General features: G+C 40.3%; 2 protein-coding genes and 1 long non-coding RNA gene across 8 annotated transcripts; all 3 read left to right on the top strand.

Moving 5' to 3' along the window:
• The first annotated feature begins 1,626 nt into the window (after positions 1-1,626).
• On the top strand, positions 1,627-10,126 carry LOC112275194 (protein ENHANCED DISEASE RESISTANCE 2). Of its 2 annotated transcripts, none has more exons than XM_024505325.3 (23): positions 1,627-1,768; positions 1,936-2,096; positions 2,854-2,928; positions 3,229-3,282; positions 3,515-3,580; positions 3,673-3,746; positions 3,990-4,096; positions 4,311-4,397; positions 4,535-4,581; positions 4,704-4,792; positions 4,977-5,066; positions 5,342-5,406; positions 5,749-5,814; positions 6,015-6,188; positions 6,481-6,692; positions 6,921-6,987; positions 7,323-7,462; positions 7,728-7,829; positions 8,031-8,078; positions 8,656-8,799; positions 9,003-9,098; positions 9,347-9,448; positions 9,665-10,126. In XM_024505325.3, exons 2-23 carry the CDS (start codon positions 1,968-1,970, stop codon positions 9,758-9,760), a joined length of 2,130 nt encoding a protein of 709 aa, XP_024361093.1. In that variant the 5' UTR covers positions 1,627-1,768; positions 1,936-1,967; the 3' UTR covers positions 9,761-10,126. The 2 variants fall into 2 exon arrangements, with proteins under 2 accessions (XP_024361093.1, XP_024361092.1); XM_024505324.3 differs by having other exon boundaries at positions 1,628-1,768; positions 1,941-2,096.
• Positions 10,117-10,713, top strand: LOC149986653 (uncharacterized). The gene is made up of 2 exons (XR_016500073.1): positions 10,117-10,348; positions 10,573-10,713. It is a non-coding gene; the product is annotated as an uncharacterized LOC149986653 (long non-coding RNA).
• Positions 10,714-10,727: 14 nt separating this feature from the next.
• On the top strand, positions 10,728-16,736 carry LOC112275196 (V-type proton ATPase subunit B3). Of its 5 annotated transcripts, none has more exons than XM_024505328.3 (15): positions 10,728-10,866; positions 11,974-12,037; positions 12,298-12,353; positions 12,449-12,547; positions 12,682-12,741; positions 13,045-13,156; positions 13,271-13,479; positions 13,769-13,900; positions 14,105-14,242; positions 14,467-14,617; positions 14,805-14,887; positions 15,034-15,081; positions 15,307-15,360; positions 15,599-15,682; positions 15,824-16,736. In XM_024505328.3, exons 2-15 carry the CDS (start codon positions 12,010-12,012, stop codon positions 16,007-16,009), a joined length of 1,440 nt encoding a protein of 479 aa, XP_024361096.1. In that variant the 5' UTR covers positions 10,728-10,866; positions 11,974-12,009; the 3' UTR covers positions 16,010-16,736. The 5 variants fall into 5 exon arrangements, with proteins under 5 accessions (XP_024361096.1, XP_024361097.1, XP_024361099.1 ...); XM_024505329.3 differs by having other exon boundaries at positions 10,848-11,008; XM_024505331.3 differs by having other exon boundaries at positions 10,855-10,897.
• Positions 16,737-17,429: the final 693 nt, after the last annotated feature.

A 17,429-nucleotide genomic window follows, 5' to 3' on the forward strand; every position in this document is an offset into this window, starting at 1 on the left:
AGGTGGTCTTCACGTGCCTCTTGCGTCGACACAGTTGCTCGAAGATCGGCCTTCACGTTCCTTGCAAAGACCTGCCGATTGGCGGGGGCTTGGAGATGGCGCGGAGCAGCAGCAGCGTAGAAGGATTCTTGCAGTGACGAGCTTTGTGAAGCACATTGCCATTGCCAATTTATTCTCATTCGGAGCTTCGACGGAAATATGTTCATTGGAAATTGTTAGCGTCGTGGCAGGGGATTTCACACTGCGATCATTGGATTTCTAATGCGTATCCTCGTCGTCGGTGATTTTGATGTCGAGGCGGCGAGAGAATACGCGTTTTGATTCTAATCTTTCCTTCGGAAGTTTGTTTGAGTGATTTTGCGCCGCTTGAACAATGGAGGATGTCTCTGTTGTCTCATGTTGTTGTGACGATGACGGGAAATGCGGCCGTAGTTTTATTGACAAGATGTTGTAGGATTTAATCAGGGCAGTAACAGGGGGTTGCAAATGGCTTGTCCCGATGAATCACGCGATTTTCACGTTTCTGTGGGCACATTTGGTGTTTCTCCGCCTGTTTCACAAAGGATACACCTGATAATGAGTGTCCTTTTGCTGCATATGAGGTAACTTGTGATGGAGGCTGCAATTTGAGCTGGAAATGCGACTCTCTTTCTCTCATGAATATGGACCTGTATCTCATATTTCAGTTAGTCGACGAGTTTTATTTATTTATTTATTTATTTATTTATTTTCGTGTGTAGCTCAAATGATTGCACCTGGAGTTGGTGCTTCGTGGATTCTAGGGATATTTATTTTATTTATTTTTTGTTCTGCGAACAGAGACTCTGAGATAGAGTTAAGCACAGGGATAACTGCCATAATTTGTAGCAAATCATATGATTGGTTCTGTTTGTAATACTTGTTTTTGGTGATTCATTAGCTCCTTGCATGTGCTTGTCAACATCTCATGGACTAACAGCGCAGTTTACGATGCACAGCAAGGGCACTGATATGAGCGTGGAGAAATATCCATCAAGTCTATACACACATTTTCGTTGCCACTTTTGATCCTTCACAAGGGCGGGATGAGTACCTCATTCAACCTGTCCGCGCAGCATCCGGGTAGTAGTTCGGCAAATTGATTGCCGCAGTAGATATTGTTCTAATGATCGACTTTCAGTCCAGAGTTGTTATGGAGGTTTCCAAGTGGAACCAAACCAGGTTTGCGGTTGACTAATCGCACGCTCCGATTAGGCTCATAGCTGTGTTGCGGAAATCATGACGCGGTGTGTCCAGCTTAGTAAAGATTCTCCTAACTTGCTTTCTTGAAGCAGGTTCAACATGTGAACTGCAAAAAACGTCCAGAACCGGTCCCTCCCTCCTTTATCTCTCCTCACTGGGTTTTAAAAAAACTGTATAAAGTGATCAACAACCTGTAAAGCTTTAATTAACTGACTAATCGGTGTGACCCCTTCTAGTTACATCTCCTTTCACGTTTTATTCCCCTTCATGTGCCAAATCACAATAACTCCAAACTTCTTGTAGAATTTAACTTTCTGACAATCTTACATATTATGGTGACTGAAGCAGAAGCCCACGAGCTCTCTGACATGACGACGGCCTGCAGAATGGTTGCCTCCCAGCGAAGCAAGTGTCAATCGCTAAGTTCCTGGCAGCAAGTGTCGCATTCTTTCGTGAATGCCACGCGCGGAACCACGCGTAGGCCCATTGAACTGTGGGTATTGCGTGCGGGACTGAGCGAGGGGTGAGAACCGTGCGTAGAATGGCGGTCAGTGTCGTTTCCTTGTTAAGATTCTGCTGCTCAGATTCTCCGCCTCCTCCTTCCTCAAATTTTCCTAACAACGTCCGATTGATGAATTAGTGCTTGGATTGGTTGATTTGTGGATGCTGTTGGAAATTGGTTAGCAGAGAGGGCTTAGGGTTTTTGATTTGCAGCGCAGATGAATGTGGAGGATAATTGAGGAGATATGGCGAGTAGAATCGAGGGTTACTTGTATAATTTCGGGCCTAGCCGGCAAGGAGGAGTGTACTGCATTCTCACATTCTGCGTCTTATCGGGTCGTCATTTCTCGCAGTGGCGGCAGAAAGGAGATCTGGTCAGTAGCGTATTTCCTTCGATTCGGTTAGATCAATCTTCTCGAAATTTTTGAGAGTGTTTGCACGCGTGGTCATGTTGAAGGCGGATTTTTGCTGTGGGGAAGGAAGTCAAATGATGCTAACCTCGCTTTATTTTTCTTCCTGTTGAATGTAACTAAGGTATTGCGAAAAAAGATTTTAACTTGTAGTGCGGAGTGTCTACTGAAATCATGGAGTCTGCTATCTTACTGTTATTGCTGTTGATTCGAAATCTGTAGTTTGCTACATTGCGAAATTCAGCAAGTTCAGTTCATAAACCTGGTTCTGTGTAATGTTTGATTACTGGAATTGTGATACAGATCACCACACTAGTTGAATGTTGTAGTTGGTATTTAAAGAAGAGGTTTAATGGCCTTTTAGCCATTCAAAGTTGGATGAGTTTTTCAATCATTGGGCGTGAAGCTAAGATTTTTACCGCTTGACCTCAATTGTGTAGTGCTTGGGTGATTGCTATACCAGCACAACCCAAGCGCGCATGCTTCCTACCAGGACCGTGCGTTTAAGTCAGAATTGATGCTGCAGTTAAGAATTGCAGATGTGCGTATGTATTGAGGAAATCTTTCGTTGCGGATACTTCAATAAAAAAACGCACAACTCCAATCCTCAGAGAGCTTTGGACTTGAGCTGCAAATTCCTAATTGATTCCTGTTTATCTATGTTTTGGTCAAGATTTTGTCATTGAAATTTAAATGCTAAATTGATAGCTTCTGTTAACAGGTCGCATTGCGATCCGGAATCCTTGATGTGGATCATCGTGTTGAGGACACCGGCAGGCAGGTTATAAACGGCAAGGTATATTTCTGTTCTTATTCAAGTGTATACTCATATTTGAAGCTGCTTTCGTTAAATAGTTCTTGAACCTTGTCGTGATTGCAGAAATTTAGGGTAATAGCAATGCCGACCACTATTATATGCATCGCTGTATTGACAGCATGTTTTTGCATTGTGGCGGAGTCGCGCTTCCTAAAGGTTGTGCAGTCCTTACGCTGCATAACATGATACTTCCATTTTGTTGGTGTACATGTTGGGCACAAAAGCAGACCCTGTTGGTTGTTTGATGCTGAAGTACTGAAACCGTCTGTTTATTTTCAGACTTTGTATACACTACGCCTTTACAATTCAAAGGATCCTAAGAAGGAAGTCCTGGTAAATTTTGAACGACCAAACTTATCACCACACAGTGTTGACGTTTCATTTTGATGGTGCTACATCAATATGCTCTACAGAAATTTTTTAGCTGTGTGAAGAGTTTTCTTTAGCCTCGTTGAGAGGTAGAGTGAAGGTATTGCAGGAGCTTTACTGTGATAAAAATACGAGCTGAAAGGAATGTCGATGGTGCTGGTACGTCTTCCTAATCAACAATAACATTGATCACTAGGTTGGAGTTGTGAATAGCGAGGAGATATCTGAGTGGCTGAAGGCCTTCACGTCCGCCCTAGGACAGGTTTGACTGAACTCTACCTGCTGCCTATTCTGGCCCATTCTTTGCGTGATCATTATTGACTTGTGTATCCTAATTAAGTTGTACACCTGCAGCCATTGGATTCTTTTTCGACAGAGCCTTGTGCTACAACTTTCAGCTTGCCGTTTGCTCACTTTGGCGAGAAATTGTAAGAGTTAATCCTCTTGTAAATATTCGAATAGTAGAATATCAACTGGCACCGAGCATGTTTGGGCCTCTTAGATATGTAACCTTCGTGTTCACTGGAAGACTTAATCATTTTCCGGTCCTTGGAGATGATTATATTTTGATCTCCATGAAATTTAGTTTTGCAAGTAGATATGTCATACTTCAAGAAGATTTTGATTCTTTGAAATCATTAACTTAGTTTATTGTAATGGCATGCATGAAGCGTTGGCGACACAAGCCCAACTGGCTCTCCAAGTCCGCAATCCGAACCACTTATGCTTCATCGACAAAAAGAGGAATTATACACCAGCTTGACCACCATAGGTCATGGTTAGTACTTTTTCGCGTAGTGAAGAAGCTAATTTTTTTCCTGTTCTATACTCGGTAGTGTGGATTCTATTTTGTCCCATCAAGTTGATAACGAGAAACAGCAATAATCCAAAACACGTGTGATTTGCACTATCTTTTACGTATTCATGCACGCTGTTTGTTTACATTTTCTTCGCTGGAGATAAATGACCTTCAAGTACTATTGACATTGCAGAACGGTCCATTTTAGAGAGAAGCTCTAGCACTGTTGGGTCCTCATATCTTCAATCAGTAGATTGGAGGCTAGTGCGCTGCGAAAATGGTACACTTTCATTCGCTATAATGCATGGGTATCTTCTATACAAGATAACGGAAAAAATCAATTCAAGGTTATGATATGATATCATCTTTGTAATTTATTGAAGGCTGGTGCATTGAGAGTGTTGGTCTGGTATGCAGGATTGAGGTTTTTTCAAGAGGCATCAGACTTTCCTTTCATTTACAAGGTACTCTAATCTTTCAAGCTACTGCCGATGCGGAAAACTTCTGTTTTGTGAAATTTTCCTTGAATAACTCGCCTCACAGGAAATTTTATGTCGAAGGTTTTGATGGCTCTGAAAACGTGCAGTTACCTGTAATGAAAGCAGTTGGAGTGGTGAAGGCCTCAGCCGATCAGATTTTTAACCTTGTAATGGAGTATGGGCCAGAACGTCAGCAGTGAGTTTCTACAGCTTAGACTGAAATCGAAAAAATTATGGGATTTATTTGTAGCCTCAGTTTTTATGTTTCTGAGCTCAAACATCTTCCTATGTAAAATTTATTCTGGTTATTCTGTCGATCACCTTATGAGGGTTTTAGTGTCTGAAATTGTTAACTCGCTCCAATGTGACATGCAATTCAGGTGGGATCATACCTTTGAATCTGCATCTGTAATCGAAATTGTTGATGGTCACTCAGATGTATTGTACATACGTCTACGACAGGATTGGGGGTACGTATGAAATGTCTCATCTTTTATATCTTTTGAAAACGTTCATTAGTTTATCAAACATTCACTGTTGTGTGTGTCTTGTAGTGTTTTCTTCTTTACTTGTTTTCCTAAATAATTTTTTTTGAACTAGCTTTTCTCAAAATATAAATACTAGTGCAACATTCAATTTGCTATAGCACTCCTGGAGTATTGTCTGCAATCAGGCTGTTGCTTTGTTGTGTAGTTTTCTTAACCTATTATTCTTTTTTATTTAAATTCACATTCATGAATAACAGGTTCTCACGAGCCAGAGATCTATGCTTGGCTCGTTATTGGAAACGAGAAGAGACTGGTGCATATTGTGAGTGGTCAAACACACGTAACTCTGGAACATGTTTGCGGTTTAACATTGTAGTAACAGATAGGCATATGTCAATAACTTTTCATCAACTCTAAATGTCGATAGATTCATGGCAAGAAAGCCGCTTTGGGTACAGAGAGCAGGTATGCTAAATTATCTTGCTCCTTCACCTCATATTATTTCTTGCGAGATGTGATTGCCGAGGTTAGCAGTATCACTTTGTAATTTTAAGAATCCTTTTTACAGCAAGTTTGAGTAACCCTTTCAGTCTGAAAGTCTAATCGTGCAATGACGCATTCCTAATATTATTGTTTTACGCTCCCATCTTATGATTGGTGCCAGCTGTCTTTTATAGGTCGTTTCATAAGTATCCTTTGCAAGCTGGTTACGTTCGAGCTTATATCCACAGTAAGTCGCAGTCGATATCTTTCTTTTTGTATTTCAATTCAAATTGACTTGCACTTGTCACAAGTAGTTAAGCAAATGTTGGATTAATCGTCCTGAATCTGCTTTTTGTTTGACTATACGAAGAACGTATGCGTATCCTGAGCTTCTCGAGCTGCTTTACGCGAATATGTTCGTCTAAAAGCGTCCTAACTGGGTTTTAGGTGGTGGATACATCATCACACCATTGAAGACTACTGACGGTGGCAGTGAAAAACCCTGTTCACTAGTGGAGGCTGTTTTGGAAATGGATACAGCAGGCTGGTCATCGTTGTTGGGCGCGAGAATCTCTGGCTACCCTGCTTACCTCAGGGATTCACTTCTGAGTGTTGTTGCAGGTGTGTCTCACAACATTTGACACTCACATCAGTCAATGGTTGAGTCTGTGTTTTGTTTTTCTTTTCTTGCCATTTTGCTCACATATCTGTGTGTCGAGAAATTTCCATTCAACATATTGAAGTTATGTGATACTAACTAGTCATTCTCTTCCGAAAATAATGCTTGTTAGATTATTTTCGAGCAACAAACAATGCATGCTTTGCTACTCAAGAATTCTATTAGCTTATAATTGCTGACAGTACACTTTCTGAATACTGTCTATTCCCCTTTCAATCTGCTCATTTCTGACAGGCATCCGAGAGCATATTGATGCGCATAGCATCAATTTCCGTGCTACGATCATCAAAAGACATATCGTAGAACAGGATACAGAAGATTACGCGCACACAGCCAATCATGACCTTTCTGAAACTGTTGTCAGCAACGCCCCATTTCTCAGCACAAGTGATGACATTGAAGAGTACTTTGATGCCAACATGGACCAATTCTCAGAAAGCTCTGAGGTTGGACGTACGATGACTCAAAATATTCGTTGCTCTAGAATTAGCTGGAAATTTTATTTGTTCAAACAAGATTGATGTGATTTTCTGGATTTTAATTTTCGAAAGTTTCGAACACTAGACAATCTTTTTTCAATTCTAAGATCAATTTCTGAGAGTTGCCATTTTCGATCGCTAACAGGCTGGGATGTTATGCAATATTTCTAAGTTGTGACCTTTTCCACCTAGCAGAGTGTGTATGAGCAAGCGCTTTCAGCTGTTGAGCCTCCCAAGCTGCCTAGGATCAAAGTTCAATCAGGTACCAGACACTTCTGTCTGTCTCAAATTCAGCAATATCTTGAAATACGAATTTGTCACAGAACTCGTACACGTAGACGCTATCCGTAACTAATGGTATGAGTTGAAGGGTGGGGCACTTGAGTCAAGTAGCATATGTCTTTCCGAGCTCAGAGAGGAAGATCGAATTTAATGCGGCTGTTGTGTAAACGACACATTATGTTGTATAGCATGGGCGTGCAATCTTCTTGGTTTGTATATAAATTCTAGGATGTGTGATACGGATCTATTCCCAGTCAGGTTCTTAATGGTGAAAACAACCGGTTACTCATAGGACTAATGAGATCGATGTGGCAGAACTTGAGACATTTGACTTATCGAAATTCAGTGGAAACGTGGAAAGAGGACCTCTGAAAGGTGGAAAACATTCTTTTGCTGAACCTGACAGCAGTGCCTTCCTTCTGAAGGGCATTAATTTTCTTTCAACAGGTTCAAGGGTGAGTCCTCTCTTTCTATGCGATTCGAGTTGGAATTGAGTCTAATTAAGTGGGTAATTATTCAGCATATATCTATTTCTTGAGTTTCATTGTATAATGTGTGTAGTCCACAAGTACATCTATCATTTTAGTAAAAAGGATTCAGTAATTTTATCATGTGCCTTCGTTTCCGAATGTAGCAGGAAGGCTGCATTTATCGATTGTGAACATGTTGATGTTTTGTCCGTGTCTTCTGTGACTAATGATGTAACTTGGCGATGTGCAGGCACCTGCAGGAGAACCTATCTGCAAATTGTTAGGGGTGGACTGGTTGAAGTGTAAAGATAGAATGGATCATGTAGCAGGAATGCCTCGAAGCTTCGTTCAGGTGCGTTCGTATTTTGAGGTAATCGGAAAGCTGGTGAAAACTTGAAATATTTTAACGAGAAGAGCTCCCCCACAGAGGTTTTGTCCAGGAAAACCTCGCGCACTAACAGACTTAGTGAAATTTGTGATTTTTTTTTTTTTTTTTTTTTTTTTTTTGCTTGTGCTTATGATGATTTTGGAATGGTTGGTGTTCACCATGCAGAGAGCGTGCTCAAATGAAGGTCTCTTCTTCTTCATTATCAATTTGCAGGTATAGCAATCTTTGTAACAAAGCTTGTGAATGCAGCTATTATTCCTTGAATGAAACAATTTCTTTGTTTTTCACTAGCTTGTCGAGGAAATGATATGTTATTCGTTACTTGTTATGTATAATTCCTCAAATGATAAAACGATGTTATGAAAAAAGTACTCCAAGTATGTGCTCAAAGTAGGGAGAATTCTTTGCCGCCATTAGCTGGCTTCAGCATTCTTCACACAAATTCCGATTTATCTATCTTCCCTCTTGTTCTGCTGTAGTGTGGCCCTTAAGAAATTGGAATATTTCTTTTAGAGAATTCTTCAAGTGACATGGAAACTAATGATTCTGTGAACATTAGGCCGGTGCATGTATCTTGCTTCGAAGTACTGTTATTATCATACTGGAAACGTACTATTCCTTCATCGTTATGTTTTTTGTAGCTTTCTTATGCATTGGGTACTTTTGGAACGAATAAGTTGTCGGTCGAACTAGGTATGCATTTTCTCTTGACGTTAGATTTTATTTTTACGAGTATTACTCTTGCATTCTGTTTTAAACTTCGTTCTGAGTCTGCTCTATTTGCTTGCAGTTTCCTCATACTTCAAACTACAGTTTGGTCTTCTACTTCGTAACTGAGGAAGACATCACCGAGGGCTCTGTTCTTCATAGATTTATATCTGGAGACGATGCTTTTCGAAACAGTAGGTTTTCCCTTATACCAGCCATACCTGAGGTGTGTTTTCTAACGACGAATGACCACACGCAGCTGCATTCGTAGTTTTTAATCTGTAATACAGAATTTCTTACGCTTGATAAAGTATTGTTCGCGTGCGCACTGGCCAACTAGTCCCCTTGATACATATAGCAATCTTGTCTACCTGGTATGTAAATCGATAGCAAGTCAGCTCAGAAGGAAAGCGCTTCATTTTTTGGCAGGGTTCATGGATTGTAAGGCAAGCAGTGGGAACCAAAGCTGTTCCCTTGGGCCAAATTGTGGAAACCAAGTATCACGTTGGATTTAACTACATGGAGGTAGAGTACATATTACGATTTCAGATTTGATCTTTGAATAAAGTAGTTTAAGGCATGGGCTTGTTCAATGGAAGATGCCTTGATCCCACATTATATCATGATTTTTGATTTCATTTTCTCTGTTTTAATGTTTTACAGTATTGCTATCTTGTTTTGGTACGAATACTAGTCTTATACACTTGGATGTGTCATCTCAGTGAATCAGCGTAGATCATTTCTAAGGTTAGCTCATTTGGTTGTTTCTACAGATAGACGTAAACCTTGGATCCTCGGGAGTGGTTCGAGGAGTATTGAGCTTGGTTTTTGGTTTTGTATCTGCCCTTGTAGTAGACATGGCTTTCTTCATCAGGGTGTGTGGTCCCTGCGGTTGCCGGATCTTTCATCAAAGTTCACTGTTTTTCCCTGTGACATTTTTTTCTGGAAATTTCAAGAATGGGGATATTTAGGAATAGTGTATGTTCTTTGTGCGATGCGTTCAACTTTAGCTTGTTTCAGAGTTTTACATCAGCTTGCCAACACAGCTTGCGTAACACAGACTGAGGCTGAAATTGTATGATGGTTTTCAGGGGGAGACCGCAGATGAGCTACCAGAGCGTCTTATCGGAGTTGGTCGCTGCTCGCACTTACAACTAGACAAGGCCATAGATCTTTCTGCTGCTTAGTCTGGGCCCACAAAATTGCATAATAATTTGAACTGTACTCTCTGGAAAATGTGAGAACGTCTCATCCTCCTGGAGCTCAATATGCACCGCAAGCATTTCCGGATCGTCAAAGTGCTCATCGACACTTTCGACAGTTGTGTATTCAAACCTGTGCAATTAGGGAAATGGCAGGTTATGGATCAACTGGTATAGTTTTAGATTGTATACACGTAGTCATTCTTCTCATGTGAATAATGTCACATCGAAATGCCAAACTATTATCTCCAGGACCTTTCTTGAATCTTAAGAAATCTGAGCACCCCTATTTGCTTGTATTATAACAATCTTATTTTGGGATCCTATATTCTATCTGAAGGAGTAACTCTATACCATTGTGTCTGAACAAGCTCTTTACTCACATTCTTTGGCCCGGAAGCATTAACTACAAAGCATTTGGATGTGGATCAAGGCCCGAGTGGACGCCCAACGCAAGGTTGTGTCCTTACATGACGGTTCACGCACCTCCAAACTTTAGTCCAGAAGGGTTCAGCGTGGATAAAGAGAGTTCGTTGCGGCAAAGCACTCGAGGGATGCTACATGGGAAAAATGGTAGTCGAGTTTGCCCGCCACATAGATCGATTTCCATGCCCTAAGGCATCAAAACTTGAAAAGTAGATAAATGTCGTAAGAAGAGATGAATTTCAGCACTTTGCCTGCCAGATGCAATCAAATTCCAATCATGTTAATGATGCTTTGTGATAGTGTGTCACAAAATTTGAGTTATTTGCTGCCGAGCCTGACCTTGGAACTGGATAACCACCAAACTTGTGCAGATAATGCACTACAAGAGGGGAAACGAGATTTGAATTTTCAACTACACAACTGCTGTAACAATTCTAACGGTGACATCAAGTCCCTTTCCCAAACATCAACCGACTCCGACATTCGATGGTGATTACCGATGACGTGGGGGTTCTGTGATAACTTTCCTGGAAACAGAGACTGTACACCTGGATGTAGAGGTTGGAGGCCTTTGGACGGAGACACGATCACCCCTACATTCGCATTTATACTGGCCTTATTTGCACTGATCTCCACTTTCATACTTCGGCTCCGCAGTCTGTCTGGTACGTATACCTTCGCCAGCTTCATTTCAAGGTAGAAGGGTATGCCATTTAATTTCTAGAGGTTGCTACTCCCGTTTCTGTGCCCCGCCGCGGGTTTTCGAGATTTTGGCGATTGGTTTCTGTTCTGCTCATCGTTGCTGAGGTCGGTTCCAGGTTCAGATGTGGAAGGGATTCGTGGGAAGGATTTGTGGAGGCTGCAGTGCATTCTTAGGATCGGATATAGGGATTTTAGATGGGTTTTGTTTGCTTGGGGGACTGAGTGTATCCGTTTCGGAGTTGTTGGGATCAGTTGATGCTGGATCGTGATGCAGTGTAGGCAACTCGAATTTGAATTAAGCCTCCGTGGTGAATGAAGGGTTTATGAAGTGGTCTGTGACCAGATGTTGTTTTTCAGGGACTCTAATTGTGATATTTAGGTTCGAGGTTGATTCTGCCAATTCATCACAAATTCCGTTTAGAATTTAGTGAAACTAGATGACTCTCGAGCCTTATGCGCCGAAGGATGTTTGCTCAGCTGAAAGCTTGGTTTTTGGTTTTATTTTATTTTAATGGGAATGTATTATTGTATAAGAAAATTTGAGTCTTGTGTGAACTGTGTTGAAGGTAGTTGAGATGCTCATGATGATTCAAGAGAGAAAAAGTATCTTATTGGGATTTGATAATTTTTTATTTACAGATGCGGTTAGAATATCCGCTTTGACAAACGTATAGGGAAAAATAGGCTATATGAGCTTTCAATCAACGTTGATTACCGATCCCGGATGGGTACAGTCCGAATGGCTATATATTTACAAGATGAAAGTCTATACGTTCTGTCATAGGGTTCCAAAGTGAGGCTGTTCAATTGTAAGAGATCGGAAATTAAAGCCTAAGATGTTGTCGCAGAGATACCCCGAGAACTCGGTCTGAAACTGTCGTAGTATGTCCTCTATTGAACATTTAAGAAGAACATTGCCCCACTCTATTTTCCTGAAGAATGTGCAATTGTAATCGCGCTGATAACGGTGAACTTCTGTTGCGGAATCTTAAAGTTTGCAGTATGCATGTTAGCTTGCGAGTGTTACTGCCATCATCTATATCTAACATCCAGGTGCTGGTGGTTGGCAGCTTCCTCTTTGGGAGCCCTTGAGCAATTCTATTACAATGGGTTACGAGTGTCAACCACTGCTTGGTATGTTACTACGGATTCTTGTGTACTCTGTTGAAACTTTCTTGTGTGTCGTATGCATCCCACCTGGCTGTTCTCTAGGATCTGTATATATCTCAGAGTCGTTTCATCAGCAAGCGCATTGGATCGTATTTTTCTGTAATGGTGGGTCTTATTTTCTTTGATATAGAACAATCTTGAGAAGGTAGAAGAGCGCTTTCCTTCTTTGTGAAGGACCTTTGATTTTTGCATCATCTCCTGACATACATAGCAATTCTTTGCAGAGTATCGAACTGTGTCAGGTGTGGCAGGACCTCTTGTCATTTTAGAGAAAGTCAAGGTTCGTCATTTTTCACTTACGAACTTGTTTTCTTCTCCTGAATCTTTACAGATTGAATTAGACTGGCTCACACACCTTTGTATTGGATTTGGCAGGGGCCCAAATACCAGGAAATTGTGAATCTACGTTTGGGCGATGGAACACGCCGAAGGGGTCAGGTTCTGGAAGTGGATGGTGATCGAGCGGTTGTACAGGTTTGTATTTATTCTTAATTTCATAGTACTCTTATGACACATGAATTTGTTCATTTGTTAGAGGATTTGTGCGGTATATGATTTATTCAGAGGATAAGATTGAGAATCAGTCCGCTCTCTCTCTCGCTCTGCAGGTTTTTGAGGGGACCTCGGGTATCGATAATAAGCATACCACCATAGAGTTCACCGGAGAGGTAATTCAATCCTCTTTTTTCTTTCTTTTTTTGGAGGAAGTTTTTAACAGATTTCTCTTGCTTTATGCATGTTCGAACATTTATCTTCAAATATTATCATCGTTCTCTTTGGAATAAACTATGATACACAATTTTTGTGATAAGAACAGTTTTAGGATATTATTGTGCACTTAGCTTCTCATGATTTTACTTTCCTGCTCATATGAGTTTTATTGTCAGAAGGTTGATCTTAGCATGCGCGATGTTGTCAGGATACATGTTTTGTCTCATTGTTAACGTACGAATTGTACTGTTACTGTGAAGGTGCTTAAAACACCAGTGTCGCTGGACATGCTTGGGCGTATCTTCAACGGATCTGGAAAACCTATTGACAACGGTCCTCCCATTTTAGCAGAAGCGTATCTTGATATTTCAGGTGCTTGCACTCGCTTTGGTACACCTTATAATCGGTAACTGGCTGCAAAATTTTGGAATATTTTGTGCTATGAATTGCTATATTCGTTAAACAGTCTACTTGATGTGGCTTCAGGTGCTTCAATCAACCCTAGTGAGCGGACATACCCTGAGGAGATGATTCAAACTGGAATATCTACCATTGATGTCATGAACTCTATTGCTCGAGGTCAAAAGATCCCTCTGTTTTCTGCTGCTGGTCTTCCCCACAACGAGATTGCTGCGCAGATTTGTCGACAAGCTGGTCTTGTCCAACGGTTGGAGAAAGAAAAGAATCTCTTGGAGGTGAGGACCTTATGCATATTGAAATATGTATCAGATTGACTTCTACTTCATGCTTTTGTTTGTCTGCAAGCACATGCTAGGGTTATCATATTAGAACGTTTGAATGTTATTAATATGTTTGATATTAGTGTCTTAGTGTTAAGTACTGTTAGTAATTTATGGGCTAATTTTTACCAACAATTGTTTGTTCCTAAGCATTTGTTCTTTTATTGGTTTGGTTGATACCTTTTCTATAAGCGTGGAAGGCTCCTGAGTAATGATAAAATGTGTTGGCGTGTTCCTTCGACAGGATGAACACGGCGAAGACAATTTCTGTATTGTTTTTGCAGCTATGGGAGTTAACATGGAGACAGCTACCTTCTTCAAACGTGATTTCGAGGAAAACGGGTCCATGGAGAGAGTGACACTTTTTCTCAATTTGGTATCTCACTTTTAATCTTCATCTTCTGTTTAACACGGCAAAGATATCTTCACCGTGGTTGTGTTCCTAGTTCAGAACTAGCTCTTATTCCTTTTCCCTGTAACCATGTTTCCAACCCTCTCTTCGTTCTCGGTATCAAATTTCGTAAATCAGTGCTGGAACGAACATTTCGTGTTTTAATTTTGAATTTATACTGATTTGCAGGCTAATGATCCAACAATTGAGCGTATCATCACTCCTCGAATTGCACTCACTACTGCTGAATATTATGCTTATGAGTGTGGGAAGCATGTGTTGGTCATACTTACAGATATGAGTTCTTACGCAGATGCGTTGCGAGAGGTGCAAATTTTTCCCTCATGGCTACTTACGTTGATAGTTCATTAATAACTATTCATTCCATTGATAGGGCTTTTATATCCATTGATTAGTGCATTATTTTTGTGTATTCTTTATTATTATCTATGCTGCACTCGGTTACTTAGTTAATCAAGTATTTTGAAACCTCGATATCGAGGGTCTATGTAATGACGATATATTTTTGTCGTTTTCAATTACTTAAACAGGTGTCTGCTGCTCGTGAAGAAGTACCCGGTCGTCGTGGGTACCCTGGTTATATGTACACCGATCTTGCCACCATTTATGAACGTGCTGGACGTATTGAGGGCCGTAAAGGATCTATTACTCAGATCCCAATTTTAACTATGCCCAACGACGGTAATTTTAGCCTCAAACTCTTGCTGAATTTTTGTAAGATTAGCGCTGCCGATTAGCTTTTCCTTTAGTTCTTTTTGACCGCTTACAAGTGCCAGTCGCCCTACTATTTTCTTTCTGCATGAATGCCTTTCTTTTGAGCCTCTAATCTTCTTCTTTTTAATCTCTTTTGTCCCTACGTTCTCCGCAGATATTACCCATCCCATTCCCGATCTCACAGGATACATCACCGAAGGTCAGATATATGTAGATCGACAGCTGCAAAATAGACAGGTATTGATTCAAGCTTTGAAGCAGTGCTTACTGGAAGGTCTGAATTGGATCTTTGATATCATGGTGGGAGTTTTGTCTTCACGTCTGGTTTTGAGTCTTGCAATATACAAAGATGTGATCTGTCTCAATGTTGCGTCGTGATGCAGATTTATCCTCCTATTAATGTTTTGCCGTCTCTGTCACGGTTGATGAAGGTACTACACTGGTTTCTTCTGTTTTCTTTATTAGTCGTTTTCAGCTGGAACCCCGACTGCAGTCATAAGGAACCATAATAAGCATTCCTAACTTATCTGTTGAATATATAGCTGTTCGCGTTCACTGTTTGCTTTTTAAGTATTTCCCACTTAACGTTTAGGTGTGATTGAGTTATGTATCATTTCGATTTGGTTGGGACTAACTGAGTTCCTTCACTCCTGCAGAGTGCTATTGGACAGGGAATGACTCGAAAGGATCATTCTGAAGTCTCTAACCAGGTGCGTATCATCATCTTAGAAATTCGCCTGCCCGTTCCTGCTTGATTGCAGGAGCTCTTCTTGACCACGAAGTTCGAGCCAGATTCTAATTTTCAGTTTTATTTATATATCCCATGTCACCGCCAAAAATACATATTTTTTTTGTTTCAAGCATGCAACTTCTCAAGTGCCTAATGCCTATTACGAAATCAGGAATGGATAGGGAACTTACACCTAACATCATGTTTGCCTGTCCCAGTTGTATGCTAATTATGCCATTGGAAAGGATGTTCAAGCAATGAAGGCTGTCGTTGGAGAGGAAGCTTTGTCTTCAGAAGATCTGGTACCCTCGTGAATACTCCTGTGACTGCAAGCAGAACTCAATTTGTTCAATTTTTATTTAATCCATGCCGCTCATTTCCGTGCATACTCCGCTATGTCAACTCTATTTGTTGCTTACATCCTCACTTGTTTTGTTTTCCAGTTATATCTCGAATTTCTTGATAAGTTCGAGCGCAAGTTTGTGGCGCAAGGTCCTTATGATACTCGTGACATTTTCCAGTCATTGGACCTTGCCTGGTCATTGCTTCGTATTTTCCCTCGAGAGCTTCTTCGCCGTATACCAGCCAAGACTCTCGATGAATTCTACAGCCGGAATTCAGACCAATGAAGTGTGGTTTCGTTCTTGGGTATGCTTCATTGTACCCAGCATATGTGTGTTCCTTATATTACATTGCCTCACCCCGGCGTTGCGCAACATATCAATTCAGTGTCGGCTATCTTCTTGTGTACATACATACTGCAGTTGTGCTGCTACTCTGTTTTAGTCTTGTGCGGCATCCGACTAATTTAAAGCGTACGTGGTAATCCTACGTTTATTTCTATCACCAACTGCTTATAACGAAGTTTGGCAAATGTCCTGATGGAAACAATCTGTTCTGAAAATACGTGGAGAGTTGATATTTTGTAGTCAACATTGGAGTACCAGATGTTTCACTGTATGGTACGAAACGAAGAGACTCTCGTGTCTAATAACAAATTGTCCCAGGTTCAAATTATCCTGATCCATTGAAGTTTGAATTAGATTTTTTTTCAAATCAGTATATCAATGATTATGATCGAAGTATCCATAAGGCGTGGAACACTTGTTTTTTTCAAACCGGACGCATGGCTAGTTTGCTGTAACCTGTTTGAAGTGGGTTTTTAATTGTGGTCTACCGTAGATTAAAACTTGTGACGGACAGGCTGAAACCTTTTTGACAATGAAACTATCTTACAAATTCTAGAATTATATTTCTTCTTTTTGTGGAGGCACTTGCTCTCCATGGGCAGTGTATGTGCGCTATATGCCAGAGCACTTGGAGAAGTAAAGTTTTTGCAGTTGATTTTTGAAAAAATGTGTTGTAATGGGTTCTTGGAATTGGTAGACGGCATTCAAAATCGAAAGTGGAACTAGTAATAGTCTAGATGGTAGCTTTTGAAGCAATATTTCAAAAACTCTTCTTCAAGTGTTGAGTGGCGGCATAATGACAATGATTTCTTATTGATAAATATCACTACTTGTTTCAATTGTATCTCATATTGTTGAGTAATTTCATCTGTTGTTGTACAAAAGGAAAAATTTCAACACATGCTTCTATTTTAGTTTTGTTGTTCTCTTCGGATTATGCTAAAGATATTTATATATGTAAGAAAATAAACATGTTTACGGCAATTTTTAGTCATTACAAAACAAAATTTAGTCTTGTCAGAATCACAACTTTCGAGGTTTTCTCTGATTAACACAGTTGTTTTACTATTGCGTTTTTATTTTATAGAGTAGAATGCACAATCATTGTTGCTTTTATTCAAGAGTATATAGTTCTATGCTTAATTCTACTTATTTTATTCATTTATTTGGAAAGCTCAAACTCAATCTAATCTCCAAATAAAGTGATGGCAAGTCCAACTACTCTCAACTTTTATTGTCACACTAAAACATATAAGTATATAAAATAAGGAAATAGAAAAGAATGGAATAGAAGGGTATTGATTTGTGGGTGCCAGAAGCCCAGCTTCGTCTATACTCATCACGCAGTCTGCAAATTAGG

Source organism: Physcomitrium patens, chromosome 22, assembly GCF_059467195.1.
Source record: "Physcomitrium patens ecotype Gransden chromosome 22, ASM5946719v1, whole genome shotgun sequence".
NCBI classification, from domain to species: domain Eukaryota; kingdom Viridiplantae; phylum Streptophyta; class Bryopsida; order Funariales; family Funariaceae; genus Physcomitrium; species Physcomitrium patens.

Coding starts and splice junctions, on each gene's coding strand:
- LOC112275194 (XM_024505325.3), top strand. CDS start 1,968: ATGGCGAGTAGAATCGAGGGTTACTTGTATAATTTCGGGCCTAGCCGG. Junction 6,988..7,322: donor TAGGATCAAAGTTCAATCAG/GTACCAGACACT, acceptor TCGATGTGGCAG/AACTTGAGACATTTGACTTA. Junction 8,800..9,002: donor TTATACCAGCCATACCTGAG/GTGTGTTTTCTA, acceptor ATTTTTTGGCAG/GGTTCATGGATTGTAAGGCA.
- LOC112275196 (XM_024505328.3), top strand. CDS start 12,010: ATGGGTTACGAGTGTCAACCACTGCTTG. Junction 12,354..12,448: donor TCATTTTAGAGAAAGTCAAG/GTTCGTCATTTT, acceptor TGGATTTGGCAG/GGGCCCAAATACCAGGAAAT. Junction 13,157..13,270: donor AGCGTATCTTGATATTTCAG/GTGCTTGCACTC, acceptor ATGTGGCTTCAG/GTGCTTCAATCAACCCTAGT.